Source organism: Oryctolagus cuniculus, chromosome 19 (genome assembly GCF_051225735.1).
Source record: "Oryctolagus cuniculus isolate XC-2025 breed Fujian yellow rabbit chromosome 19, ASM5122573v1, whole genome shotgun sequence".
Lineage (NCBI taxonomy): Eukaryota > Metazoa > Chordata > Mammalia > Lagomorpha > Leporidae > Oryctolagus > Oryctolagus cuniculus.
In genome coordinates, this window is record NC_142885.1 from 53290352 (window position 1) to 53317902 (window position 27551).

Sequence of the window (27551 nt, forward strand, 5' to 3'; positions counted from 1 at the left end):
AGAAACACAGCCTCCGAGTACCACGGGCTAGGGTGTAGACCTGAGCCTGCCCTCTCTCCCTTTTCCTGTGAGGATGGCTTCTGTAGCCACCTGGGCCGCAGGAGCCATTGTGAATGCTGCCAGGCTCAACACAGAGACGGTGGCTGTGTGGTCCCTGGGTATGAATTCTGCTGAGCGCTTCCCCTGGAGCCCAAGACCAGAGAAGTAGTCCCTCTCCTCGGCCCGTGGTGCCAGACGAGCTGGATCTCTTGGACTAATGGTCACCGTGTGGGCTGTCGGGTCCCTGGCTCGGACATCCTGGGCCCTGCTACCTGGCGTGTGCCAAGCCCTGTAGGTGGTCAGAAACCTCCAAGCTTGTGGAGATGCCCACACCTGCTGCTGCCTGGGTCACTAGGGCCCGTGGAGGGGGCGCTCTGGCCTCTGGGGAGGGCAGGCAGTCCTGTGGCTGGCTCGGGCTGTGTCGGGACACGTGGCGGAGGAGGCGGCCTGGGGGCGGCCGACAGGGCGTAAGGCAGGATGTGGCTCTTGTCTGAGCGAGCGGCCTGTTTCAGTCTTTCAGAACCCAACAGGCTGCCTGAAGAACTGCCCCCTGATCGACCTGGAGGGGGACGGCGGGTCTGAGCAGGCTGGCACTGCGGCACCATCTCTGCTTCATCAGGACCTGGCCGCCTTAGGTGAGGGGGGCGTGGCGGGGAGCCGATGCCTGCTCTGGGGGCTCGAGTGTGCCACGCCGGCCTGAGAGTTGAGACCGGTCTGCGGCAGATGGCCCTGGCTAGGTCTCTGGTTGGTCTGGGCTTTCTGAATGTTCTAGAAGCAGTGGGCATGGCCTCCACGTCGTGTCAGGTAGAATGACCGCTGTGCACCCCTTACAGGAATCGGCGACCCTCCTGTTGGGAGCAAGGTAAGAATCCTTTTTAGGGGCCAGGGTGGCAGGGGAAGGGTCCCTCAAACCTGCCTTCCTAGGTAGTGCTGTCTGGGGTGGGGTGGGGTGGGGTGCGGTGCCACGGCCCGGTGCAGTCCTGCCCGCGCCAGGAGGGCCTTTCCTCACCACCCCCCGGCTTGAACCCCAAGGGAGGCATCCCCCCCCCCCGTTTGGGCCAGGTTCCTGCTCCTCAAGGCTTGCCCTAGAGCCCTGTGCTCTTGCCCTTTCGCTGCCCCAGACGCGTGCTAGGCCTGGGCTGTGGTGGTGTCTGAGGTGCCGGTGGAGCTGTGCTGCAGCCTTCCCCGGGCGGGTGGCCTCAGCTTAGCTGTTGCTGGTTTGACAGGCTGCCGGCCAGCCCTGCTGTGAGGAAAGGAGGAAGCCCACGGGCGGTGGCGCTCAGAGCCCCTCTGCAGACGGGAACTTGCTGGATCTCCTCTCAGGCCAGCCGGCTCCGGCTCCGGGACCACGGTGAGTTCCAGCGAGGGCCATGGGCAAGCCTGCCCCTGCACACAGCTGCTCGTCTCTGGCCAGGGCTGGCCTGCCCCTCTCCTTCCCTCTCCAGCCGAGGTTGTAGGAACACATGTGCTTTGGGACGTCTGCAGAGGGGTGTATTTAAGGACGAGCCGTGGGGACCGTGATGTTTCTGGTGTCTGCTTCGCCCCGTTGCCATGTAGTCTGAAGTGAAGCCGGATTTGATCACTAGAGAGATACATGACAAGGCCCTAAATACCGCCGCCTAAAACGGGGTTGACCGTTCCTTCTTGGCTTTTTTCCTGTACCTGCAATGATGCGTTGGTGTTTTGTTCTTACGTGGTGGGGTCGTGTTCTATCTGACGCATTTCCTTATTGGTGTGGACCCACGTGCTTGTTCTTTTTCATAGCCATGTGGTGCGCATTCTGGGTGTGTCTGCAGTGCACGTTCCCGAAGGTGGACGTGCTCTCGCGATGGCCGTCGCACTTTCAGAGATGTCACTGGCTCCCAGGAAAGTGGGAGCAGCTCGCCAGCCGCCCAACAGCCCAAGAGTGCCCGCGTCCCTGACTGCGCGGGGCTCTGGTGGGACTGGACACGAGCCAGGAGCCCGTTCCTGGTGCTACCCATAGGAGGTTTCGTGACAGGGGCAGTAATCATCCCTGGAGTTCCCTGAAGTGATCTCAGTTTGTGTTGCCCACGGGCAAAGCCACAAAGTGTAGCGTGTGCCTGCCTGTGTGTCATCCGCCTCGCTCTCACGGCTCTGCTGCTGGCATTGGGGAAGTTCGCCTGACCTCAGGGATTTCCAGACAACGCCATGTCAGTCATCTTAATCACAGTGGCTCTAGGCTGATGGGTTCTTCTATTTTTATTATTATTATTAAATACTTATTTGAAAAAGTTAGAGGGAGGCAGATAGAGATTTCTTCCATCTGCTGGTTCACTCCACAGATAGCTACAATGACCAGCACTGAGCCAGGATAGAGCCAGGAGCTTCTTCCAGGTCTCCCATGTGGGTAGCAGGGACCCAAGCACTTGGGCTGCTTTCCCAGACCATTAGCAGGGAGCTGGATCAGAAGTGGAGCAGCTGGGACATGGACCGATGCTCATATGGGATGCTGGTGTTGTAGACAGCGGCTTTACCAGCTGTGCCAGCGATGGCACAGGCTGTTCGGTTCTTAATATGTGCAGAATCCTAAATGCTCCCAGAGTGTTATCTCATGTGCAGTCCTCTGAGGTACACAGTTCTATTTTTGCCCCTTAACAGATGGGGAAACCGAGGCATAGGTTCCTTGTCTGAAGTACTGTACACGTGTGTGTGTGTGTGTGTGTGTGTGTGTGTGATTCCTAATCTCGTCCTTAGAGCCTGGAACTCTACAATTCTTTTTTTAAATTGTTGCAGGAGTTACGTTCCACAAAAAAGCATCCCCAAGGAAGTCCCAGCAGGCACGAAGTCCTCTCCGGGTTGGTCCTGGGAGGCCGGCCCCTTGGCTGCTTCCCCATCCTCGCAGAACACGCCTCTGGCTCAAGTGTTTGTTCCTCTGGAGGCGGTCAAGCCCAGTAAGTGACGCCGCCCCCTGCTTTTGGGTGAGACCCCTCCCTTCCCCTCTGGCTCCTAGGGAAGACGTGCGGTGGAAGTTTTCCCTGGAGGGAGGGCAACAGGTAGCTTCTTGGCCCTTCAGCTGACCATGTCCTAAATTCACGTCTCGGGGTTGGTATTGTGAGGGATGTTGGCAGGCTGAGTTTAATGATCGAGGGGCTCCAGGCTGCTTCAGGAGGTAACGTTCATTCATTTGGAATTCAAGAAGAGCCTGTTGAACGGGGCCTGAAAGGCGGAATTCAGAGGAGGGGAAGAGTTTAGCCAGCGATCCCCCTTCTCTGGGGATCCTGGTGAAAGCAGAAAGTGGACACGTCCATCAGCGTTTCGTTACTTTAACTCAGACACCGAGAGGAGCTACTCGGGAAGGAAGGCGGTTTACTTTGGCTCCCAGTCCAACGATGGGGCGCCCGCTGGTGTAGGTATCTGGTGAGGTTGGCAAATGGCACAGACAGTCACATGCATGGTGAGCAGAGCACACGTGCCAGGCCCAAGTCTGCATTTATAGCCACGCCCCCCGTGAGAACTGCCGTAGGAAGGGCGCACACACACGCGCACGCACACACACACACCATGACCTAAAGCCCCACCACGGGCGTACACACACACACCATGGCCTAAAGCCCTCCCATGGGCACACACACACACGCACACACCATGACCGAAAGCCCTCCCACACACACACCATGACCTAAAGCCCTCCCACGGGCACACACACACACACACGCACACACACCATGGCCTAAAGCCCTCCCACGGGCACACACACACACACACACACCATGACCTATAGCCCTCCCACGGGCACACACACACACGCAGACACCATGACCTAAAACCCTCCCACGGACACACACACACACACACACACCATGGCCTAAAGTCCTCCCATGGGCACACACACACGCATACACCATGACCTAAAGTCCTCCCATGGGCACACACACATGCACGCACACACCATGACCTAAATCACTCCCATGGGCACGTGCACACACACACACACACACCCCATGACCTAAAGCCCTCCCACGGGCACACACACACACACACACACACCATGGCCTAAAGTCCTCCCATGGGCGCACACACACACACACACACACACCATGACCTAAAGCCCTCCCACAGACACACAGACACACACACGCACACACCATGACCTAAATCACTCCCATGGGCACGCACACACGCACACACACACACCATGACCTAAAGTCCTCCCATGGGCGCGCACACACACACACACACCCCATGACCTAAAGCCCTCCCACGGGCACACACACACACACACACACACCATGGCCTAAAGCCCTCCCACGGGCACACACACACACACACACACCATGGCCTAAAGCCCTCCCACAGGTGTGCGCACACACACACATACACACACCCCCCATGACCTAAAGCCCTCCCACGGGCACACACGCACACACACACCATGACCTAAAGTCCTCCCACGGGCACACACACACACACACATACCATAACCCAAAGCCCTCCCACAGGCACAGACACACACACAAACACCATGACCCAAAGCCCTCCCACAGGCGTACACACACACACACACACACACACCATGGCCTACAGCCCTCCCACAGGCACACACACACACACACACCCCATGACCTAAAGCCCTCCCATGGGCCCGCCTCTTAGACTTGATTCCATCAAGTCTCCACCCTTAATCCATTAAGCCTTACTTAAGATTGTGAGGATCGAAGACCCAGTACGTGGGTTTTGGGGGACACCCAAAGTATTATCTCAACCCGAACAGTAGCTCTTACCTTTGTCCCAAAGGGAAGGAAACTGAAGGCCCGGCTAGTTGAGGCGACGCCTGTGGTCCGCACGCCTGTCTGGAGTAGGAAACAGCTCAGGGCCCAGCTGCAGGCCCGGGCTCTTCCCATAGAGCACAGAGCCCTCCTGTGGGGAGTTGGGATTGCAGGGGCCGGAAGTCAGCAGACAGACTGAGGCGTGGTTGCTGAGCGCTGGGAGCCCTCTGCACATTTGCTTAACTAATTGTTGATTTTAAAAATAATAGAGGTTCAATGTTAATTCCCTGGTTTCAACAATTTTTTTTTTTTTTTTTTTTTTTTGACAGGCAGAGTGGACAGTGAGAGAGAGAGACAGAGAGAAAGGTCTTCCTTTGCCGTTGGTTCACCCTCCAATGGCCGCCGCGGTCGGCGCGCTGCGGCCAGCGCACCGCGCTGATCCGATGGCAGGAGCCAGGAGCCAGGTGCTTTTCCTGGTCTCCCATGGGGTGCAGGGCCCAAGCACCTGGGCCATCCTCCACTGCACTCCCTGGCCACAGCAGAGGGCTGGCCTGGAAGAGGGGCAACCGGGACAGAATCCGGCGCCCCGACCGGGACTAGAACCCGGTGTGCCGGCGCCGCAAGGCGGAGGATTAGCCTAGTGAGCCGCGGCGCCGGCCTTGGTTTCAACAATTAGACTAGTTATGCAAGATGTTAATATTTGAAGAAGCTAGGAGAACAGTATCTGGGAATTCTCTGTAGTAGTTTTATAACTTCATATAATCTGAAATTATTACAGATAATTAAAAATAAAGGCCAAAACCACATGCAGTTTTAGAAAAGATCAGAAAAGTAAACTTGCACTATTACCAGAGATGGAGGCTCTGTTAATGTCACTGTATTTTTTAAATCCATGTACATATATTGAACATAATTATTTTTATTTTTTTTTAAAGATTTATTTATTTATTTGAAAGTCAGAGTTACACAGAGAAAGGAGAGGCAGAGAGAGAGAGGCCTTCCATCCGATGGTTCACTCCCCAATTGGCCTCATTGGCTGGAGCTGTGCCGATCTGAAGCCCGGAGCCAGGAGCTTCTTCCAGGTCTCCCACGTGGGTGCAGGGGCCCAAGGACTTGGGCCATCTTCTACTACTTTCCCAGGCCATAGCAGGGAGCTGGATTGGAAGTGGAGCAGCCAGGACTCAAACCGGTGCCCATATGGGAAGCCAGTACTGCAGGAGGCGTCTTTACCCACTACACTACAGTGCCAGCCCCCAGCAAGTGTTGTTTTTTTAAAGACTGGTTGTGTGTGTGGGATGGTTGCATGGTGGGGAGAGGCGAGCCTGGAGTGTCATGGGCGTCTCCACAGAAGCAACTTGGGTTAGGGTCTTGCAGGAAGGTTAAGCTCAAAACCTGTGCTGAAAGGCAAAGCAACAGCACTTGGCGATAACAGCACGCGCGTCTTCCAGGCCCAGCTGTAGGGCACTTGGCAGCAGTGCTAACCCTCCTGGTTGGGTCTCTCCCCAGGCAGCCTGCCTCCTCTTATCGTCTATGACCGGAACGGATTCAGAATTCTGCTCCACTTCTCGCAGACTGGGGCCCCCGGGCACCCGGAGGTGCAGGTGCTGCTGCTGACCATGATGAGCACGGCTACGCAGCCTGTCTGGGACATCATGTTTCAGGTGGCTGTGCCGAAGGTGAGTCACCGCCGCCGCCCTGCTCCATCGAGCATTTCAGCCTGGCTGTCGTTGCGCTGGGACGTTCTGTGGGAGGTGGAAGGCACGGGACCGTCACTGGTGTAAGATAGGATGGAGTCTTTCCGGCTCACCGGGCTGGAATTCCTGATGATGACCTCAGATCCCAGGGCCTCCGGGTCGGCTCTCGGGCGATTCTTTAGGGCCTGTCCCTTTCCATCTCTTCACGCCGCTCTCCTCTTGGGGCTGTCCACACAGCTGAGTTCCTGCTCTCAGAACGAAACTCACCTGGCACATGGTGAGCACGTTAGTTACCCACCAGTGGGCTCTGATTGGCCTTCTAGATGGTCCTCGCATACCTTGGATGGGTAACTTGCATCCAAGGCTCGGGGTACCTGGCCAGTTGGGGTAACACGTCCACCCCCTCTAAAGGGCAGGGGAGCCCCACTGAGCAAAGCAGTCACAGAGGGAGGGGCATTTCCGAAAGGAAAAGATTCAAGACAGACAAAAGACATGGTAGTCTCACAGGGTTAGTATTTTATAAATCATAAAGCGCTACTATAAATTATAAAACACTCCGTAAATCATCAACACAAGGCTCAGAGGGTCAACATTTTGCCCCAGGTTACAATGCGAGTAAGTCGCAGAGTTAATAATTCAACCCGACACGCCCTAGCTCCTATGCCGCCTCTCGGACGTCAGTGTTGACCGCTCATCTCCAGATACGTCGTCTGTTGATCCTCCTGTCAATCCGTGCGGGACGTCTGGTCGCACTCCTGTGCTGCCTGGAGTCCTGCGTCTCCTGAGGGTGCCTTTCCCCTCGGACGGGAGCTGTGGGGTCACGCTCCTGTTCCCTCGGTCTTGCTCAGTGAAGCTGTCGTTTGTTCGGAGTGAGTCACGTGTTGGGTTTTCTCCCCTGGTAGTCGATGAGAGTGAAGCTGCAGCCGGCATCCAGCTCCAAGCTTCCTGCATTCAGTCCCTTAATGCCTCCAGCCGTGATTTCTCAGATGTTACTGCTCGACAACCCACACAAGGTACGTCCTGGTCGCAGGGAGGTGAAGGGTGCTGACTTCCTGGCTGGCGTGGTGGACAGGCCTTGCTCAGAAGTCTGGTTTGATTGCAGCGGAGGCTGGTGGTGGACTACTCCATCCCGGCCAGGCTCAGGGCCGTCTGACAGGGCGAGCCTGTCTTCCTTAGCTGGGCTCTTGGGACCACAGTCCATCTCGGGCCTGCAGCAGAGTGGAAGGGCTCCCAGTGGGGCTGAGCTAGGTGTCCCTGGGAGACAGCTGTCTGAAGCCCTTGCCTGGGTGGAATTCTCTCTCTCTCTCTCTCTCTCTCTCTCTCTCTCTCATACACACACACTTCCTTGGGGACTGCTGGGTGCGTGAAGGCCTTTTCTCTGTCTCTGTTGTTCCCCACTAGTCTACTTCTCCCTGTTTTCGAATTTCAGGAACCCATCCGGCTACGGTACAAGCTGACATTCAACCAGGGTGGACAGCCTTTCAGCGAAGTAGGCGAAGTGAAAGACTTCCCAGACCCGGCTGTCCTGGGCGCAGCCTAACTCGGTGCAGGACGGGCCCTGGCGTCCAGCACGGGCCGCTGCTGCACTTGCTGTCTGGACGGGACCCCTCACCGTGACTTAGTGCAGAGTGCCAAGAGTTCTCTCCTGACGTCGGGCTCTGAATGCCAGCCTTTGACTTAGTTCTGCAGATACTGTGTGCGTGTGCCTGCGTGCGTGCGTGCGTATGTGTTACTGGGGCTGGGGGGAGGGTAGAGCAGGGCTTGGGATGTGGGCAGTGTGGGGAAATGCCACAGCATTTCTGATAACCATCTCTGCTACAATCATACCTGTTTCTGCGTGTTCATGGACACGGCTGTCCCTGCCTCAGGTGGGAGGCTTTATAAGCCAAAGTTCTTTTCCACGTATTGTTACCTTCCCATTCATCCACTGTGTGCCTTGTCAGCCTTCGAAAGTCTTGGTTGCTCCCAGGCTGCTGTTCTCAGGGACCTTAGAAGGGGCCAGGTTGGTCTTGGGGCAGAGAGGACCTCCTGGGACACTCTTCCGAGAAAGGCCTTGTCTCCATTTCCATCAGCGGTTGCTGCTTGCACGTATCCAGGAAGGTCTTCGAAATGGAATGCTTGTTGCACTGTGTCCAGGCGAGGGGCTGCCGCGAGATCAGAGGACCACACTGGGTGGGCCAATCACGTCCTTTACCACTGTGCCTTAGAATCGCCCCTGGATGGACCCCTCTGGGGCAGAGGGGAGAGCAGACCCCAGGCCTGCCCCAGGTTCCGTGGGCTGGGCAGCCAATCTGGGCCCTTCCTCAGGACCCTCGTCTCCATCCTCATCTTCCTCGTCCACAGGCATTTCCCCAGAGCTCTCTGTGCCGTCACGTTAGTCCTTAGAAATCCTAGCTAACGGGCCAGCCCTTGCTGTTGCCTTCGCCCTCCAAGGCAGGGAGCGGTGATGCAGAGAGGTCAGAGGCGAGCTCGGCAAGGATCCAAGTGGCCACCAAACACAGGGAGTCCCTGCATAAACTCCAGGTAGCAGATGTGCCTCGTGGAGCGCTGAGTAACCAGGACACGCAGAGCCACCTGGCACTCAGCGGAGGTGACAGCTGGAGGACCGTCTTCCGCTGAGCAGGGAGCAAAGTTCACGGAGGACGGAGGCCCTTACCTGCCTCAGCGGAGAGAAGCCCCGAAGAGCTGAGACCCGGATGTTTGTTGCTTGTATGGTCTGAAGGGGAAACTGCTCGGTGGACAGCTGCCGTGTGCTGGGAACTTCGAGGTGCAGGTTTCACAAGTCCTGCCTGGCCCGATCCAGGGGAGACGGAGTCCAGCCCTGGCTGAGGTGGGTACGCGAGGGCCGTCCGAGGGCCGAGTGGCTGGCTGGGCAGGACTGTACCTCAGAAACAGCAAGGCTGCTTTGGGAGTTGTCGCCGCAAGCTCCGGTACTTCCGTAGTCTCACCTTCGACCTCCACGTGTACTTGGCAATCTGCTAACACTAAGGGGCGATGGGAGCTGTAAAAGAGTAAGGTATGCTAATTTTCAGCAAATGTGAAAACCATAAAACAGACGAGTGATGGGGTGATTTCTTCATTTAGCTTAATTCACACGAGATTCATTTCAATCTGAAATCCTCATACGCTCAAGTCCCGCGTGGCTTTTGCAGCTTCTGTGGCTGTTACACGAAGTCTCTAAGAGGCACCCGTTATATCAACAGTGTCTGCCTACGAAGAGCAAGAGTTGCACGTGGAAGGAGAGGCCAGCTTTCCTGCAGCTGAGCGGTGAACTCACCTATGTGTGCCTAAACCTTCTGTTTTCCAGGACACACACCCCCAGTGGCACTGTGCTTGGGTGGATGTGGGTGTCCTGAAATGGCCCTGGTTTATGTCATCAGTGCTTTCTAATTGCCAAGTTGAGTGACCACCTAGAGCCCGGTCCTTATCCGTTACTGACCAGCTGCTCTGAGCCACAGAGCTCGCGGGTACAGCAGGGACCAAGGTCCCTACCCTCGGGGGAGAGACGAGCTCATCCACACGTCTGCTGGGGACTTGCATGGAGGCCAGGGTTTTCCCCTACCCCGAGCTCTGCTGGGATCCTGTTCATTATTTCTTGGCCTGCCTCTGTGTCTGCTCCTCATCCTCTGCCCGTGTAACGTGGTGGATCCCCAACGTCATAGAGGCTCTGCTAAGTCTACCCACTGAGGCCTGATGGTGAAGCCCCTCCGGACCACCAGGTGGATCCTAGACCCCAATCTGGAGCTTGCGACTCCTTGCTGATACCCAATCCGTGTTTCAGATTCTCAGTGGATACCTCTCATCTGGAGGGGGTGCCATGGCTGCTTCAGATTGTAAATGCTGAGGACAGACCTGTCCTCCTCCTCCTCCCTCCTGTTCTCACTTGGGAGCATCTCAGACTTGGTGGGTCCTTGATTCCTGCTTTGCCTGTGTCCCCTAAGCAGTGTTGTCTCATGTAGTCTGTCTTCTGGATACTGCCATACCCTGCCCTCCTTCCTGTTCCCGTCGCCACTGCCCTGGGTTGGGCTTTCGTTGTTTTTTGACCGTGCAGTAGCCTGCCTCCCCGTGCCGGGTCATACTTGCTGCTACCAGAATTCTCTAGCAAATCTGAGCCCTCAATCTGCTGGACAATCCCGAGTGATTCCCTGATGCCCGTGGGGTCAAGTGCAAATCATTCACACCGGCATTCAGTGCTCTCTGGTGTCACCTGCCAAGGATAGGACGCACCTTGCCACAGCCACAATAAAGTTCTTTCAAGCTTTGGTAATGCCATGGTGTGTTTTTTTTTTTTTTTTTTTAATCCATATTCTTATCTCTTCAGTGAACTTAAGACTGGACTTAAAGATGGCTTCACATGCTGCCTTTTCTGTTAGCCACTCTTTGAACATCCATGGAGATGGTAAACATTGAAAACGGGATGAATGAAAGCCAGAAGAACGTGAACATCTCTGTGAGAAGACCAGTGTAAGCTGAGACAGCAGAGGCATCGCTGCTGGCTGCACCGTGTTAGCCCCGAGTTCTCAGTCCAGTACAGAAGAGGCTTACCTAGCCCCACTGGCAAAATGGTTACCGGCCAGGTGCTGCCTTTTCCTACTTAAGGAAACAGTAGGATGGAGTCCTGGAGTTCTTGCTGGGGTCTTTCATGGTCAGGTTGCAGCCATTTGGGGAGTGAACCAGCAGATGGCAGAGCTCTGTCCCTCCGCCTTTCAAATGTATATATTTAAGTCGTCAGTGGGGACCCGGGCTCCTGTTAGAGGATGATGTCTGGATGTGAATGCAGACATTGCATAACACTGCCAGGAAACCTTAGAACACTGGCATTTCTTTCACTCCTTGCCTGGGACTTGCAATACAGATGTGCTGGCTGGAGCTAAAGCCATCGTCTTCTAACAGGACAGATTTTCCGTCTGCTGGCTCACTCCCCAGCTGCAGAGAAGGCAGAGACAGTCCCGGTACTTGCACACACAGTGACACCCCCTAAAACAGCTTGGTTACTACAGGAAGAAGGGGAGACGATGCTGTAGTAAGCAGCAGTGCACCACAAGGCATCACTATGGCAGTCTCTTGGGGGAAGAAAGCTGCCCTTGGACTGCTGCTAAATGGAAACAGATGGTGCTTTTGTGCTTCTCTTACAACCCCAGTATTTTTTTTTTTTTTTAAAGAGGTAGAGACGTCTTCCATCTGCTGGTTCACTTTCTAGATGGCTGCAATGGCTGGAGTTGTGCCAATCCAGAGCCAGGAGCTTCTTCTGGGTCTCCCATGTGGGTTCAGGGGCCCAAGTCCATCTTCTGCTGCTCTCCCAGGCCATAGCAGAGAGCTGGATCGGAAGAGGAGCAGCCGGGACTTGAACCCATATGGGATGCCGGAGCTTCAGGCCAGGGCTTTAACCCACTGTGCCAGCCCCACGACCTGTTTTTAAAACCAGACAACCCCACCCAGGTTTTGTGTACCCAGAGAACAATGGTAATCTTTGAGTTCTGGAACTACAGGTGAATTTTTAGATTTTATCTAAATTGTCTTAAAATTTCCAAGTTTAACACTATTTCCCATGACCATTGCTGATTTTTTTTTTTTTAAACAGAAGACATCCACATGGTTCAAAATTAAAGTACGAGTGGTGGCAATTCCTCAGGTGTCTTCAGGGAGATTCTCGGCGAGTTCAGCAGAGCGCGAACTCTGCGGCTCTGTGAGCTCTCTCCACATGGCACTGCAGGCAGCCTGGGGACAGGGCCATTAGGACTGTGACCTGCTTCATAAAGGCATGGAAGAGAATAGCTCCTGCCTGCCTTTCCCCTCGCCTCGTCCGGTACAGATCATGCATGTGTGTGGCGCGAGCTGCAGGTGAAGACTGGCACGCAGTTGCCCGATGGCCGCCTCGTCTCCAGCCCCTGCCTTCCGTTGCTTCCTTCCCTCTGGGTCTTGAGGCTTCTCTAATAACTCCTCCCTTGCCCTGCTGGAGTGAAACAGGGTGGACGTGGGAGTCAGGCTCAGCTTTTAGTTCTTGGTTCCCTGTATGCAGCACCTTGGGCGACTCCTGTAACATCTCTGGGCATTGCTTTTATATTTTTTTCTCTTTAAGTTTACTTGAAAAGCTGAGTGACAGAGATCTTCCATCCACTGGTTCACTTCTCGAATCCCCCCCCCCCCCCCCAGCCATGCAGGGTCTGGGGCCTGGCAGAAGCCAGGAGCCTGAAACTCGGATGTCCAAGTCTCAGGTGGGTGGCAAGGGCCCACATACTTGAGCCATCACCGCTGATTTGAAAAGGAAAAACATTCACAGAGGACACACATGCAGATATGCTAATAAATTCAACGTGGCCAATATAAAAATACACAAAAACAAGTGTACCACATCGTTGTGGTTTTTTTTTGTTTGTTTGTTTGTTTGTTTTTTGACAGGCAGAGTGGACAGAGAGACAGAAAGGTCTTCCTTTGCCATTGGTTCACCCTCCAATGGCCGCCGCGGCCGGCACACCGCGCTGATCCGATGGCAGGAGCCAGGTACTTATCCTGGTCTCCCACGGGCAATTGTACCACTTCTACAACATGAAACAATAAGAAAACCCACTCCCAGTAGCATTAAAAGGCATGCAATACTTATACCATGAAAACTGCAAAACAAAAATTAATGAACATGTAAATTGGAGGTTCTTAACCAGGGGTGATTTTTCCTTCCAAGGAACGCTTGGTGATGTGGTCGTCACATCTTGAGGAGGCTGCTGGTGCCTAGAGTGGAGGTGAGCAGTGTGCTAAACATCTTGGAAGGCCCAGGGCAGCCCAATGTCAACAGTGCCAGGGCTGGAAAATCTCACAGGCAGGCATTTCCTACTGTGGATTCAGTGTTGTCCAGATGGCAAATTTCACCTTGATAAGTAAGTTCAACAAAATCCCTATCAGAATCCTCACCGGAGTTTCCATAAAGTGGAAATGCAAAGAGCCTGGAGTAGTAAAATTTTATTATTTCAAAGAGTTACACAGAGAGAGAAGGAGAGGCAGAGAGAGAGGTCTTCCATCTGCTGGTTCACTCCCCAGATGACCACAATGGCCAGAGCTGCACCAAACTGAAGCCAGGAGCTAGGAGCCTCATCCAGGTCTCCCACATGGGTGCAGGGGCCCAAAGATGTGGGCCATCTTCTACTGCTTTCCTAGGCCATAGCAGAGAGCTGGATCAGAAGTGGAGCAGCTGGGACTTGAACCAGCGTCCACATGGGATGCCGGCACTGCAGGTGGCAGCATTACCCACTACGCCACAGTGCTGGCCTCTTAAATGTTTTAAAAGCAATGAAGAGGATGTACACTACTGGATTTCAAAACTATTAACTACATCAATCAAGAGATTTTGGTAGTGGCATAAAATAGCCATGTAGATAATGACACACAATTAGAATCTAGAAACCATTAAATTGATGTCAGTTGATTCTTACAAAGATGTAAAGACAATTCAGTAGAGAAAAGATAATTTTCCACAAACTTTGCTTGGATAATTGTATACTTGCATATAAAACTAATAAATCCCACCAAAACAAACCTTAGACCTTTACCTCATACCAGACACAAAAAGTGGACTCAAAACACAGTATAGGCCTAATTTTAAAAGCAAAAACTTTAGGGGCTGGTGCTGTGGTGCAGTGGGTTAATGCCCTGGCCTGAAGCACCGGCATCCCATAGGGGCGCCGGTTCTAGTCCTGGCTGCTCCACTTCCGATCCAGCTCTCTGCTGTGGCCTGGGAAAGCAGTGGTGGATGGCTCAAGTCCTTGGGCCCCTGCACCAGCATGGGAGACCCGGAAGAGGCTCCTGGCTCCTGGCTCCTGGCTCTGGATCGGTGCAGCTCTATCCATCCCAGCCATCTGGGGAATGAACCAGCGGATGGAAGACCTCTCTCTGCCTCTCCTCTCCCTGTGTAACTTTCAAAAACTTTCCCTGTGACTTTCAAATAAATGAAAAAATCTTTAAAAAAACAAAAGAGCAAAGCTTTAAAAATTTTACAACAAAACCTGGGAGAAGTTCTCCATGGTTTTGAGTCCAGCAAAGACTTCTTATATATACACCACCAAAAGTATAAAAGAAAAATGTGATAATGGACTTTATCAAAATTTAAAATATTTGCATCTAAAAGACAATTTTGCATTAGGGAAATGTAAATGAGAACCACTGCATACCAAACATCGGTCAGGCTACAACAGAACCGGAACCCGCATGCATTGCTGACGGTTATATGAAATGCCACAGGAACTGAGGCAAAGCTTGACAGTTTCTTAAAAGTCAAACACAAGTGTACCTCACAACCCAGCAATTCCACTCCCAGGAATCTGTCCAAAAGAAATGAAAATGTGGGGCAGGCGCTGTGGTGTAGAAGGGTAAGTGTCCACCTGTGGTGTCAGCATCCCATATGGGCGCTGGTTCGTGTCCCGCCTAGGAAAGCAGAAGATGGTTTGAGTCCTTGGGCCCCTGCACCCATGTGGCAGACCCGGAAGAAGCTCCTGGCTCCTGATGGGCACAGATTGGCCATTGCAGCCATTTGGGGAGTGAACCAGAGGATGGAGGACCTCTCTCTCTGTAACTCTACCTCTCAAAATCAATTTAAAAAAATGAAAACATATGTCCACACAAAGACACGTCTGTAAATGTTCCTCGCAACAGTTATTCATCATAGCCCTAAACTAGGAACAATACAAATGTCCATCACCTGGCAACTGATAAAATCCGTTATCAAGACATGCTAATGTATTAAAATAAGTACGTTATATCCATACAATGGAATAATATTCAGCAAAGAGACAAATTGCTGATACATAGTGCAGCAAGGCTAAACCTCAAACATGTTAAGTGAAAGAAGCCAGGTGCAAATGATCACATACTGTATGAGCTTACATTTCTGCCATGTCCTGCAAAGGTGAATTTATAGACAGAACGCAGGCTAGCGATTCCCTAGGGCTGGGAGTAGGAGCAGCTGGGCACACAGGTCCATTTTTAAGCTGATGCAAATGCTCTCCTGCAGATGGCACGACTCTAACCCACTTCACTAAAAATCATTGATTTGCTCCGGTTTCAGGCTGGAGGAACCAGTCAGTGCGGAGGCCGGCGGGGTTCCTGGTGGAGCCGCAGGAAGGGCGGGAAGCCAGGGTGGCCGGAGCGAAGAGCCGGGAGGGAAAGGCCACGCGGGCTTCCGTGGCCAGCCCGAGTTCAAAACCCGACCGTGCCACTTGCAAGCTGCCTCGAAAAGCCGTTGTTTAACTGCCAGTTCTTACAGGCTGGGGAGAATAACAGCCTTTAGGAGAATGAAACGCACTAATATACGTAAAGACGGCTGTAGCAAACATAAAGTTTAGTGCTCCGCAGATGTTAACACAAGGCGGGAGGCTGTACCTGCCCTGGGCCCGCCGTCCTGGGCGTTTCTCCTGTGTGTCGCTCAGCTAAGCGCCGGGAGCGCCGGCAGTCGCTATGGTAACGGCCACCCACTTCCGGAAGAAAGTACGGCGCGCGGCGAGGCTCATTCCCCGCCGCAGTCTGCGCGAACGGACAGAGGGGCAGTTCGCAGAGGGGCAAATTACCCATCCGTGCTGTACGCTGAGGTGTGTGCGGTGCCCTCGCCGGGTCGCCTGCTACTTCGTCATCGCTGTCTTCCAGAGCCAGCCTTTCAGGCCTGAACCCCAGGCCCGAAGCCGTGCCGCCATGGACTTCTCCAAGTTCCTGGCCGACGACTTCGACGTGAAGGAGTGGATCAATGCGGCCTTCAAGGCTGGCCCCAAGGAGGCCGCGGCCGGGAAGGCGGACGGCCACGCGGCCACGCTGGTGATGAAGCTGCAGCTGTTCATCCAGGAGGTGAACCACGCCGTGGAGGGTGAGCCGCGGGCGGGCGGCCGCAGTCTTGTAATTGCGCCCGGGGAGTCAGCTCGGTGCCCGCCCCGCCTTGAACACCTGCCGATTTGGGGAGTTTGTTTTCCACCCCTGGCAGTGCCACGAAATCGCCTTTAAAACTTAGAGGAGTGAATGTTGAGAGCGTTAAATAATTGTCAGGATAGTGAAAGTTTGGGAATGACACCTGTCTGCCAAGGAAGATGGGCCGGCCCGAATGGAGCCGTTAAATTTTTTATTTATTTATTTTTTTTTACTATTTATTTATCTGAAAGGCAGAGTTTCAGAGAGGGGAAGAGGGAGAGAGAGAGTGATCTTCGATCCGCTGGTTCACTCCCCAGATGGCTGCAGTGGCCAGGGCTGGGCCAGGGCCACAGCCAGGAGCCACAAGCTTCTTCCAGGGCTCCCACGTGGGTGCAGGGGTCCAGGGACTTGGACCACCCTCCACTGCTTTCCCAGGTGAATTAGCCCTGAACTCCAGGAAATGGAGGCGGCCGATCAAGGCCCAAGTACTAAGTCCTTGCCACTCAGGAGCCAGACTAAGATTGAGTTCCTGATTTTGGCCTGGCTCAGCCCCAAAATAGAAGAGGGGTGTGTGTGTGTGTGTGTGTGTGTGTGTGTAGTCTAAATAAATAAATGTTAAAAAGAAGATGGAGAGCTTAAGAAAATAAGAGAAGGGGCTGGTGCTGTGGCATAGTATGTAAAATATCCGCTTGTAGCACCAACATCCCACATGGGCACTGGTTCGAGTCCTGGCTGCTCCACTTCCAATCCAGCTCCCTGCTGATGGCCTGGGAAAGCAGAAGAAGATGGCCCAAGTCCTTGGGCCCCTGCACCCACATGGGAGACCTGGAAGAAGCTCCTGCCTCCTGGCTTCAGATCGGTGCAGCTCTGGCTCTGCAGCCATCTGGGGATGGAAGACCTCTCCCTCTGTCTATCACTCTGCCTCTCATAAATAAATAAATCTTAAAAGAAAAATGAGAGAAATGGGTACTGAGGATGAGAACTTTACTTTTCTTCGGCTGCTGCCTGTGGGGAAGACGTGTACACAGTTCTGTTACAGTGAGAGGTGGCTTTGCGGAGCGTGGAACCTGGAGCTCTGAGGGCTGGCGGGAGGTAGCAGTCACCTCCTAGCTGGGAGAATTGTATAGGGCTTTCCCCACAGCAGGCCTCGAAGGCAGACTTCATCTGGCAAAGGGAGGGCATTGGTAAAAGTGGGCCAGTTACTGTTAAGTGCTTTAGGTGTGAAACTGTGTTTCCTCCCTGCCTCTCCCTGCCTCTGCCCCCTCCCCTGGTAATACTTAGCAGTGAGTGTCAGGTGGTAAGGGACGTCACAATGGTGGACATTTAGTGGACAGACCCAGCAGTGTTTAATGTCCTGTGATACTTCGCACAGTCCTGTACATTGCACTGTTGTCCTGGGCAGAATGTTAATTTTGGGGCATGATTATCTAATTTAAACCTAAGAGTAATTCTTTTAAAAAAGATTTATTCATTTGAGAGGCAGAGTTACAGGGTGGGGAGAGGGGGTTGAGGTGGAGAGAGAAAGGTCTTCCATCTGCTGGTTCATTTCCTAAATGGCCACAACAGCCAGGACTGGGCCAGGCCAAAGGCAGGAGCCTGGCGCTTCATCCTGGGCTGTCACGTGGGTGCACTGCTCAAGCACCTTGGCCGTCTTCGGCTGCCTTCCCAGGTTGGAAGTAGTGCACCCGGGACTTGAACCAGCAGCCAATTGGGATACTGCCTGCAGGCAGGGGCTTAACTGGCTATGCCATAACACCGGTCCCAAGGATGATTCTTGAGATAGGCACTGTTGTTATTCCTACTGTATAGCTGAGTCCAAGAGCAGTAATTTGCCCGGTGGCATATTGCTCACGAGTAGGGGAGCCTGGATTTGAACCCAGGGAAACTGCTCCCAGAACCCAAGCTCATTGTTTTTTTTTATTTGAGAAGCGGCAGCAGAAGAGGATCTGCTGCTTCATTTCCCAAATGCCAGGCGCCCCAGATTCAACCAAGGTCTCTCACGCGGGTGGCAGGAACCCGACCACTTGAGCCATGCCCTGCTGCCTCCCAGAATCCCCGTTAGTAGGAAGGTGGACTCGGGAACCAGAGCTGATTATCAAACCTAGGTGCTCAGAGAAGAGACATGGGCTCTAAACTGCTAGGACAAATGCCCACTTCTGTGTTTTTTTTTTCTTCTTTTTTTTCAAGATTTATTTATTTTACTTGAAAGAGTAAGAAAGAGAGAGAAGGAGAGAGAGAGAGAGAGAGGTCTTACATCTGCTGCTTCACTCCCCAGTTGGCCGCAACGCCAGAGGTGGTGCGCTCATCCGAAGCCAGGAGCCAGGAGCTTCTTCTGGGTCTCCCACACAGCTGCAGGGAGGGGCCCAAGGACTTCGGTCATCTTCTACTGCTTTCCCAGGCCATAGCAGAGAGCTGGATTGGAAGTGAGCAGCGGGACTCGAACCGGCACCCATAATGGATGCCAGCACTGCAGGTGGTGGCCTTACCCACTAAGCCACCTTGCCGGCCCCTCCCACTTCTGTTTGTTTAGATAACGTTTACATGCATGGATCTTATCTGAGGAGTTTGAACAAATGTATTGAGCTACGCTGCTGTCACCCCCTAAAATCTTCCCATGCCCCTTTGCGCTGGAATCTGGTCTTTACCCTTGCAGGGGCAGCCATGGGAAATGGTAGCCTTTAGAACGGGTACAGGAGTGGGCTGAAGTTTGCAGGGCCGAGGGGAGGGAAGAGAGGCACGCAGGGAGCCAGCCCAGACCGGAAGTGTGATTCCGAGGTTTCTCGGGCTGGAGACCTGGCTGGGGCCTCAGCAGTGCTGTGAAAGTCAGGGAGGTACCTGCGCACTGAAGACCCCTTTGTGGTTCTTTGTTTCCTTTCTTGGGAACCTTATGTGGGGTCAGATTGTTATTTTGTGGTGGAGGTGGATGAGCAGGTCCTGGGAGTTCATTGTCAAGATGCTCAGGTGCCATGGAGCACACTGGGCGGGGTGGAGGGTGGGCAGAGACAAGGTGCAGCTTCCACCCAGTGCGCTGGGGGGAGGGGAGGAAGACCTCGGACTTGTTTGGATGGAGTTTACTGCTAACCTTCCTAACCCCAGATCACACAGCACGGTCTGCAAAGATTTTCAAATTGTGTTCTGCTGTTAGACATCTGTTAACCACGTCCACATTCCCTGACCTCACACCGTGCCTGCTGAGTGGAAACCTCGGACAGGTGGCCTTGGCACCTACATTTGCATCTGAACTCCATTCTAGCTGACACCGGAGGCCTGTGGGCCACATTTTGAAAAGACCACAGAACAGCATTGCTGCTTTTTCGTCATCCTGTATAACTGCCCTCAGAAAGGTTTTGTACTGTGAGCGGCCACCCGCCATCAGGGATGGCACAGTTTACGGAAGGGCTGCGTGAAGAAGCCACTCGCGTGCCTCTCCTTGGCACACCCCCATGCAGCCCACGCGGCGGGCCTCCGTGCTGCAGTTCAGATCTAGGGCTACGATGGTTTTTTAAAAAGAGATTTATTTGAATGTCAGAGTTACAGAGGGAGACCTTCCGTCCGCTGGTTCACTCCACAAATGGCCACAACGACCAGGGCAGGGCCAGGTTGAAGCCAGGAGCTTCTTCTAGGTCTCGCACGTGGGTGCAGAGGCCCAAACACTTGAGCCATCTTGTGCTACTTCCCAGGCCATAAGCTGGGAGCTGGATCAGAAGTGGAGCAGCCAGGACAGCAACCAGTGCCCATATGTGGTGCCAGGCGTCACAGGGGGCACTTTACCTGCTGTGTCACGATGCTGGCTCACAGGGGTGAGGCAGGGGAGCAGCGAAGGAACAGTCTAGTCGATCTCAGTGTGCGGTCCTGCCACCAGCAGCAGTTAGGCATGGGCATCGTGGGCCTCCTCCCGCACCCACTGAATGAGAAACTTGGGGTGATTCCAGAATGTTCACCACTGGACTAACTGGAGACCCCTTAGTGTTTATTTCCTTCAGCCTGCTCCCGGGGCCTCCGGCTCATCCCTGGGCCACCGCCTGCACACCCTCAGATTCTCTGAAACTTGTACAGCGTCTTGGCTCAGTCTCACTCGTCCTGTTGTCAGATTCTACAGTTACGGCAGCCGCAGCGCCCAGGGAGCGCCAGAAGTGTATGGGCAGTTCAACCCGACATTAATCAGTGACGTGGACGAGGTTGCTCTCGCCTGTAGCTCAGGCGTGTCCCTGTCCCTGCCCTCGGCCCCACCCCCAAGAGGTCAGTTTGGTTCAGGATGGGACAGAACCCTTGGAGAAGTCAGGGGCCACAGTTTATACTTTACCAATGGAAAACTTGCCAGGCAGCTGGGATTTCAAAGCAGGAACCTTCTGTTCACAGTGTCACCCGCTGATGTCTCCACCGGGCTTGTGGAAATGTCACATGGTGACTCACACGTATTTTTCTCTTTTTTAAAGATTTTATTTATTTTTTAAAAGTTACACAGAGAGAGAAGGAAAGGCAGAGAGAGAGAAAGAGAGAGAGAGAGAAAGAGAGAGAGTGAGTCTTCCATCCACTGGTTCACTCCCCAACTGGCCGCAACGGCTGGTGCTGCACTGATCCAAAGCCAGGAGCCAGGAGATTCTTCTAGGTCTCCCATGTGAGTGCAGGAGCCCAAGGACTTGGGCCATCTTCTACTGCTTTCCCAGGCTACAGCAGAGAGCTGGATCGGAAGTGGAGCAGCTGGGACTCAAACCGGCGCCCATATGGGATGCCGGTGCTTCAGGCAGCGGCTTTACCTGCTACGCCCAGAGCCAGCCCCGAAAGACATTTTCAAAGGCTATCTGTCAAAGGAATCTCTTTTTTCTTCTCAACATTGGGTGGTCCTTTGAAATAACACTCTCCTTCACTATCCAGTAATGAGGAAAACTAAGTATATTCCTAAAAAAAGTGTTGCACTTAGCAGAAAAATAGCCTAGAGGGGTCAGTGCTGTGGCGTAGTTTCAAAGCTGCCGCCTACAGTGCCGGTATCCCATATGGGCACCGGTTCAAGTCCCAGGTGCTCCACTTCCAATCCAGCTCTCTGCTATGGCCTGGGAAAGCAGTAGAAGATGGCCCAAGCACTTGGGCCCCTGCACCCACGTGGGAGACCTGGAGGAAGCTCCTGGCTCCCAGCTTCGGATCAGTGCAGCTCTGGCCATTGCAGCCAACTGGGGAGTGAACCAGCAGATGGAAGACCTCTCTCTCTCTCTCTCTTTGCCTTTCCTTCTCTCTCTGTAACTCTGACTTTCAAATACATAAATAAATCTTTTTAAAAAAGCAAAATAGCCTAGAAAAAGCTCAAGAATATGGAAACAGGAGAAAAAAGAATATGGAAATTGGAGGAAAAAAACATAAGGAATCCTGGGAAGCAGACATCGGGGGCAAAATAAGTATACAGTTTGGCCCCGGCTCCTGAGCTGTGGCGTGAGTTACTTAACCTCTCTGCGCCTCCGCTTCCTCCTCAGTGAGAAGCTGGTGATGACTGCGCGGATGTTAAGTGAGATGGGGTCTGGGGGGCTCCCTGGGCAGGGCTGGCACGCGCCCAGACTCTTTCTTGCAGAGGGTGTTACAGCTTCCCTCGCCCTGGGAAACAGCTGGGGTTGGGTCAGCTTGACGGTCCGTTCCTTGTTAAGCTAAGGCGGCCCTCTCCTTGGCACGACGTGGCCCCAGCAGAGGCCACCTCACAGCACCCGTCCCCTGGGCTGCCCCGCGTTTTGCACAGGCCCCGGAGACTGTGGTTGGGAATGATTTCGGGAGAGTTTCCTCGCTGTGGTCTCATTTATCTCCTGTTCCTTGCTGGTGGCCGTTCTGCTTGTCACCTGTTGTGCCGCTCTGGATTTTTTTTTCTTTTTCTGTAGAAACAAGTCACCAAGCCCTTCAGAACATGCCCAGAGTGCTCCGTGACGTCGAGGCCCTTAAACAGGAGGCGTCTTTCCTGAAAGAACAAATGATTCTTGTCAAGGAGGACATTAGGAAATTTGAGCAGGACACATCGCAGTCCATGCAGGTATTGGCACCTGTCCTGAATGTTAGATTCTTGATCCTGGAAGATCTTCCCTCTCCTAAGGCGCTTAGAACAGCACATCACAGGAGGCCCATCTTAACTCGGAAAAATTCTTGTCAATGTTTATTTTTATTTATTTTCATCCACTTGAAAGGCAGAGAGAGAGAGAGAGAGGAAAAAAAAAAATCTGTTCATACCCCAAATACCTGCAACAGTCAGAACTAGGTCTGGCTGAAGTCCAGAACCTAGAACTCTATCCGGGTCTCCCATGGGTGGCAGGGCCCCAAGCGCTTGAGCCGTCATCGGCTGCCTCCCAGAATGCCTTAGCAGGAAGCTGGATCAGAGGGGGAGTAGCTAGGATTTGAGCCGGCACTCAGATCTGGGCTGTTTGTGTGCCAAGTGGTAGCTTAGCCTGCTGAACCACGACCCCAACCCAGAATCCTGCTCAGCATTTACACGACCTCCTTGCTGTGTTCTTTCAGCTTAGTCACCCCTTCAGCAGGTGCTGCAGTCAGGTGACCGGTGGTTTGGGGGTGCAGAGGCTCCCTAAAGACAGAGGGAGCGGGCCATGACGCTTGTTTCCAGTCACTGCAGGAAGGAGCAGAGTCAGGATCTGCCTCGGTTTCTCGCCTCCCTTTCCCCGCAGGTGTTGGTGGAAATCGATCAGGTCAAGTCCAGAATGCAGCTGGCTGCCGAGTCTCTGCAGGAAGCAGACAAGTGGAGCACCCTGAGCGCCGACATCGAGGAGACCTTCAAGACTCAGGTAGGTCTCCTGTTTAGGGGACATTGTGACATTCATCTAGGCAGGGCCTTAAGGAGCGGAGAAGGCAAGGTAGCCACTGATCAGACCGCAGGGGAGCCCCAGTAGCAGCACACGGAAACCTTTCCCACATGGGGAAGGCAAGATGCGGCCTGGCTCTGACTGCTGCCCGCTTTGCCTGCCGGGAGAGTGAGTTCAGAAGCCTCAGGGAGGGCGGGGCTGGGCGAGGGCTGGAACAGGGGTAGAGAGGCCTCACCCACGTGGGACCCTGGCAAAGCCCCGGGGCTGCAGAGGAAATCACGGTGCCTTTGAGGCCTGCCTGGAAGGAGATGATGTGAGACGATGTCCGGTGAAAAGCTGTTCCAGTTGTGGGACAAAACAAATTACTGCTCATCTCTTTGCCTTAAAAAAAAATTATAAAGTTTTTTATTTGATATTTAAAATATGTATTTATTTCAGAAAACTGTGTGTAGTGAATTAATTTTTTTGGTGTGCAGTACTTGGAGTTCTGACAGATTGATCGAGTCGGGTAACCACAGTCACAGGCAAGCTGCAGAGTGTCCACTGTGACTCCCCTCATGCCGCAGCCTTGTCATCAACCCTCCCCCACCCCCGCCTCTGACCCCTTCTCCACCCCTGGAGTTTTGTCTTTTCCAGAGTGTCTTATAAGTAAATCAGCCCTGCAGTGACTCGGACAGAACCTCTCGGATCTGGAGAATCTCACTTGTTTCTCTTAGTTCCTCAACAGAATTGTGTTGCGTGGATGCGCCACAGTTTGCTTATGTGTTCCCCAGGTGACAAGCATTGAGGTTCTTCCTGTTTGTGATGATTATGGATAAATATTACCAGAAATTCTACAAACATTCATAAGACAGTTTTTTTTAAATAAAGATTTATTTGTTTATTTATTTGAAAGGCAGAGTTACAGAGAGAGAGATCTTCCATCCGTTGGTTCACTCCCCAAATGACTGCAACGGTCGGACCTAGGCCGATCTGAAGCCAGGATCCTGCAGATTCTTCCAGGTCCCCCCCGCAGGTGCAGGGGCCCAAACACTTGGGCCCTATTCTACTGCTTTCCCAGGCCATAGCAGAGAGCTGGATCGGAAGTGGAGCAGCCGGGACTTGAACCAGCCCCACATGGGTTGCTGGCACTGCCCATAAGGGCTTTAACCCACTGAGCCATAGTGTCTGCCCCCATAAAACAGGTTTTGATGAGAAGATAAGTTTTTACTTCACTAAAGTAAAGACTTAGGAATGGAATTGTTGGGTTATGTGATAAATATATGTTTATAAGAAATTACCCAACTATTTGTTTGAAGATTTATTTATTTATTTGGAAAGCAGAGTCACTCGGGGTTAGGGGGGAGGTCTTCCATCCGCTGGTCCACTCCCCAAATGGCCGCAGCGGCCGGAGCTGGCCTCATCCAAAGCCAGGAACCAGGAGCTTCTCCAGACCTCTCACGTGGGTGCAGGGGCCCAAGCACATGTTCCATCATCTGCTGCTTTCCCAGGTGCATCAGCAGGGAGCTGGATTGGAAGTGGAGCAGCCAGGAATCAAACTGGTGCCCATACGGCTCCATAGCTTTACCCACTACACCACAGTGCCTCACCCTCCAATGTTTTCTTTATTTTTATTTTTTATATTTATTTATATAAAGGGAACAGATTCAAGTATTTCATATATATGGTTTTAAGAGGATAATGATACTTCCCATTGTACCCTCCTCCCTCATTTCTACCCTCCCTCCTCCTCTTCTTTTTCTTTTAGTTTTTACAATGGCATACTTTCAGTTTTCTTTATTATCACAAGTAAAATTTTTTTTAAAGTTATATATGCATGTGGGAAAACATTCAGTAACCAGGAATAAACTGTGAAAAATAAAATAAGGTTTTTTCCTAACCCGGACCCTCCAGTCCCCTAATTTCTGATTTGCAGACACACCCCGTTGTCAGCCTCATGCCTTCGTTCCAGGTAGGAGCACATGTAGCTGGGCCCTGCTCTTTTTCTCCCTCAAACAATGGCGCACCGTGGATGCCGTTGGCAGCGTTTTTCACTCTGTACTGTATCTGCTTTTATTTATTTATTTTTTTTGACAGGCAGAGTGGATAGTGAGAGAGAGAGACAGAGAGAAAGGTCTTCCTTTCGCCTTGGTTCACCCTCCAATGGCCACTGCGGCTGGCGCACCGCACTGATCTGAAGCCAGGAGCCAGGTGCTTCTCCTGGTCTCCCATGCGGGTGCAGGGCCCAAGTACTTGGGCCATCCTCCACTGCACTCCCGGGCCATAGCAGAGAGCTGGCCTGGAAGAGGGGCAACTGGGACAGAATCCGGTGCCCCGACCGGGACTAGAACCTGGTGTGCCGGCGCCGCAAGGCGGAGGATTAGCCTATTGAGCTGCAGTGCCGGCCCTGTATCTGCTGTTCTACATCAGTTAGCACTGTCTTATCCCATTTAGTTTCTGACAGTTTAGTTGATCCAGGCTTCCTATATGTAAGTTGCAAACCCTACTGGATTCCCTGTGCGTGTGTATGGGATAGAGTATATTTAAATATCATGTCTGATTTCCATGGAAAACTACCGAAAGATGGAAGTTTTCTCCCTCTTCTGTCTGGAGGCTCAGAACTGCCGGGACTCAGGCAAGGCCCTTCAAGTTCATTCTTTGTGTCCAAGGCCATCCCCTGTTTACTTTTTCTCAGGGCCTGCCTGTCTGGGTTGGTGGTGGCCTTTTCCATCCGGGCCTTTGCTCCTGGGACCAGACAACAGCACCCAGGGTCTCCTTCCTTTTTCCTCCACCCTGTGGCTCTTCCATCCACATGTCCCGCTGTGAGCACTCCGACTGTGGCCCGCCGCGCCTCATGCTCTCTTCTCTGCCCACACCAGCTGCCCTCCCCTTTGCTGTGCCTCCAGGTGCAGCCCACGCGCTGCCTCCTTCAGAGCCCTCTCTGCTGGCTCCTCGCCTGTCATGCGCAGAACTGACTGCTCCCTAACCTGTGCTCCTGTGACACCTGAGCCATCTTCTTAACCAGTGTTGCAGTCTCTCTGTCCCAGTGCACATAAATAACCGCTCTTTATCCTGGTCTTTTTAAAAGGACATAGCTGTGATTTCTGCCAAGCTCACGGGCATGCAGAACAGCTTGGCGATGCTTGTGGACACCCCAGACTACTCCGAAAAATGTGTGCACTTGGAGGCGCTGAAGAACAGGCTGGAGGCCCTGGCCAGTCCCCAGATCGTGGCCGCGTTCACCACGCAGTCTGTGGGTGAGTGTGGGCCGTTTCTCATCTCCAGAAGGGGAAAGCTTTGGAATGCCTTGATCGTCATTAAATTACGTGGATTGCCAGAAAATCTGTCATGTTGAGATACATGCTTTCAGCATTCTCTATGAAATTTTTGAACATACAGCAAAGTTGCACCAAGTGCAGTGAACACACCATCTGGGTTCTACCATCAGCATTTGCCACGTTCGATTTACCCTGTGTCTACCAACCCATCCATCCGTTCATGCAGCCATCGATCCGTTTTATTTCCAAGTGAGCTGTAGAAGTCAGTGCACTTCACTGCTGAGCACTTCAGTTTTCATATCGATAACTGAAGCTCAGTGTTGGTTTATGGTTCTTTTATTTTTGAGGTAAAATTTATATTAGAGAAATGCACATTCTTTGCTCTTGGTGAGTTTTGACTCCCTCAAGGACACTATGGTGTGGGCATTTGGCACACGGGTGAAGATGCCATCAGAGTGCCTGGGTTCCAGGACCAGCTCTGCTTTCAATTCAGCTTCATGCTAATGTCCACCCTGGGAGGCAGCACGTAGTGGGGTCCCTGCTACCCATGTGGGAGACCCTGAGCCAGCCCCAACTCTTGCAGATGGGAGGACGCCCTCCCTTTCAAATAATAAAATAAATAAAAAATTTTTTCAAAAGAACATTATGATGTACATATTTTCCAACAAATAAGTTTGTCTAATGCTTCCTGTCTTTTTCATCCACAAAACGGTTAAAAACGAAGAAGCAGCAGCAGGGCTGTTTTTTTACTTCTACAGCTTTTTTGATTGACAGAATGCAGTGTGTATCCACTAATTCTGTTTTCCTTCCATCTGCTTGTACATATTCCATTTTATTTATCTGACAGGCAGAGAGGTCTCATCCCCTGGGTAACTCCTCAAATGCCTGCAATGGCTGGGGGCATCCAGGTCTCCTAAGAGGGCGGCAGGAACCCAGGTCCTTGACTTGCTGCTGCCCAGGCTGGGCACCAGCAGGAAGCCGGAGCTGGAAGCCGAGTAGGGACTCAGGCACTGTCATAAGGGATGCCTCACCTGCTGCCCGCGTGCCTGCCCCAGCTCGTGTGTCACGCAGGGCCTTCCGCCCTGAGCTTAATGTTCCCTGCCCTGTTCTGTTCATGTCTGCATTTTCACCCAATGCCAAGGCCTGCTGTCCGTTTCTGCTTCTCTGTTT

The 27551-nt window shown here is 52.9% G+C and overlaps 2 protein-coding genes across 6 annotated transcripts in view; both read left to right on the forward strand.

The window, feature by feature from the left end:
* Positions 1-10727, forward strand: part of GGA2 (golgi associated, gamma adaptin ear containing, ARF binding protein 2) — a 33753-nt gene extending 23026 nt beyond the window's left edge. For all 3 annotated transcript variants that reach the window (XM_089321480.1, XM_008257876.5, XM_089321479.1), the window contains exons 11-17: positions 552-674; positions 873-901; positions 1266-1390; positions 2794-2951; positions 6273-6442; positions 7363-7473; positions 7890-10727. In XM_089321480.1, coding sequence (XP_089177606.1) covers positions 552-674; positions 873-901; positions 1266-1390; positions 2794-2951; positions 6273-6442; positions 7363-7473; positions 7890-8000 — 827 coding nt within the window. In that variant the 3' untranslated portion in view covers positions 8001-10727. The remainder of the gene's footprint in view (positions 1-551; positions 675-872; positions 902-1265; positions 1391-2793; positions 2952-6272; positions 6443-7362; positions 7474-7889) is intronic.
* Positions 10728-15824: 5097 nt separating this feature from the next.
* Positions 15825-27551, forward strand: part of COG7 (component of oligomeric golgi complex 7) — a 68776-nt gene continuing 57049 nt past the window's right edge. Inside the window, exons 1-4 of one of the 3 annotated variants that reach the window (XR_016226114.1) lie at positions 15825-16301; positions 22198-22346; positions 22990-23106; positions 26192-26360. Coding sequence is in view for 1 of the 3 variants with exons in the window: in XM_002711845.6 (XP_002711891.6) it covers positions 15902-16301; positions 22198-22346; positions 22990-23106; positions 26192-26360 (835 nt within the window). In the remaining 2 variants the exon portion in view is untranslated. The remainder of the gene's footprint in view (positions 16302-22197; positions 22347-22989; positions 23107-26191; positions 26361-27551) is intronic. The other 2 variants (XM_002711845.6, XM_089321476.1) reach the window with 2 other exon arrangements.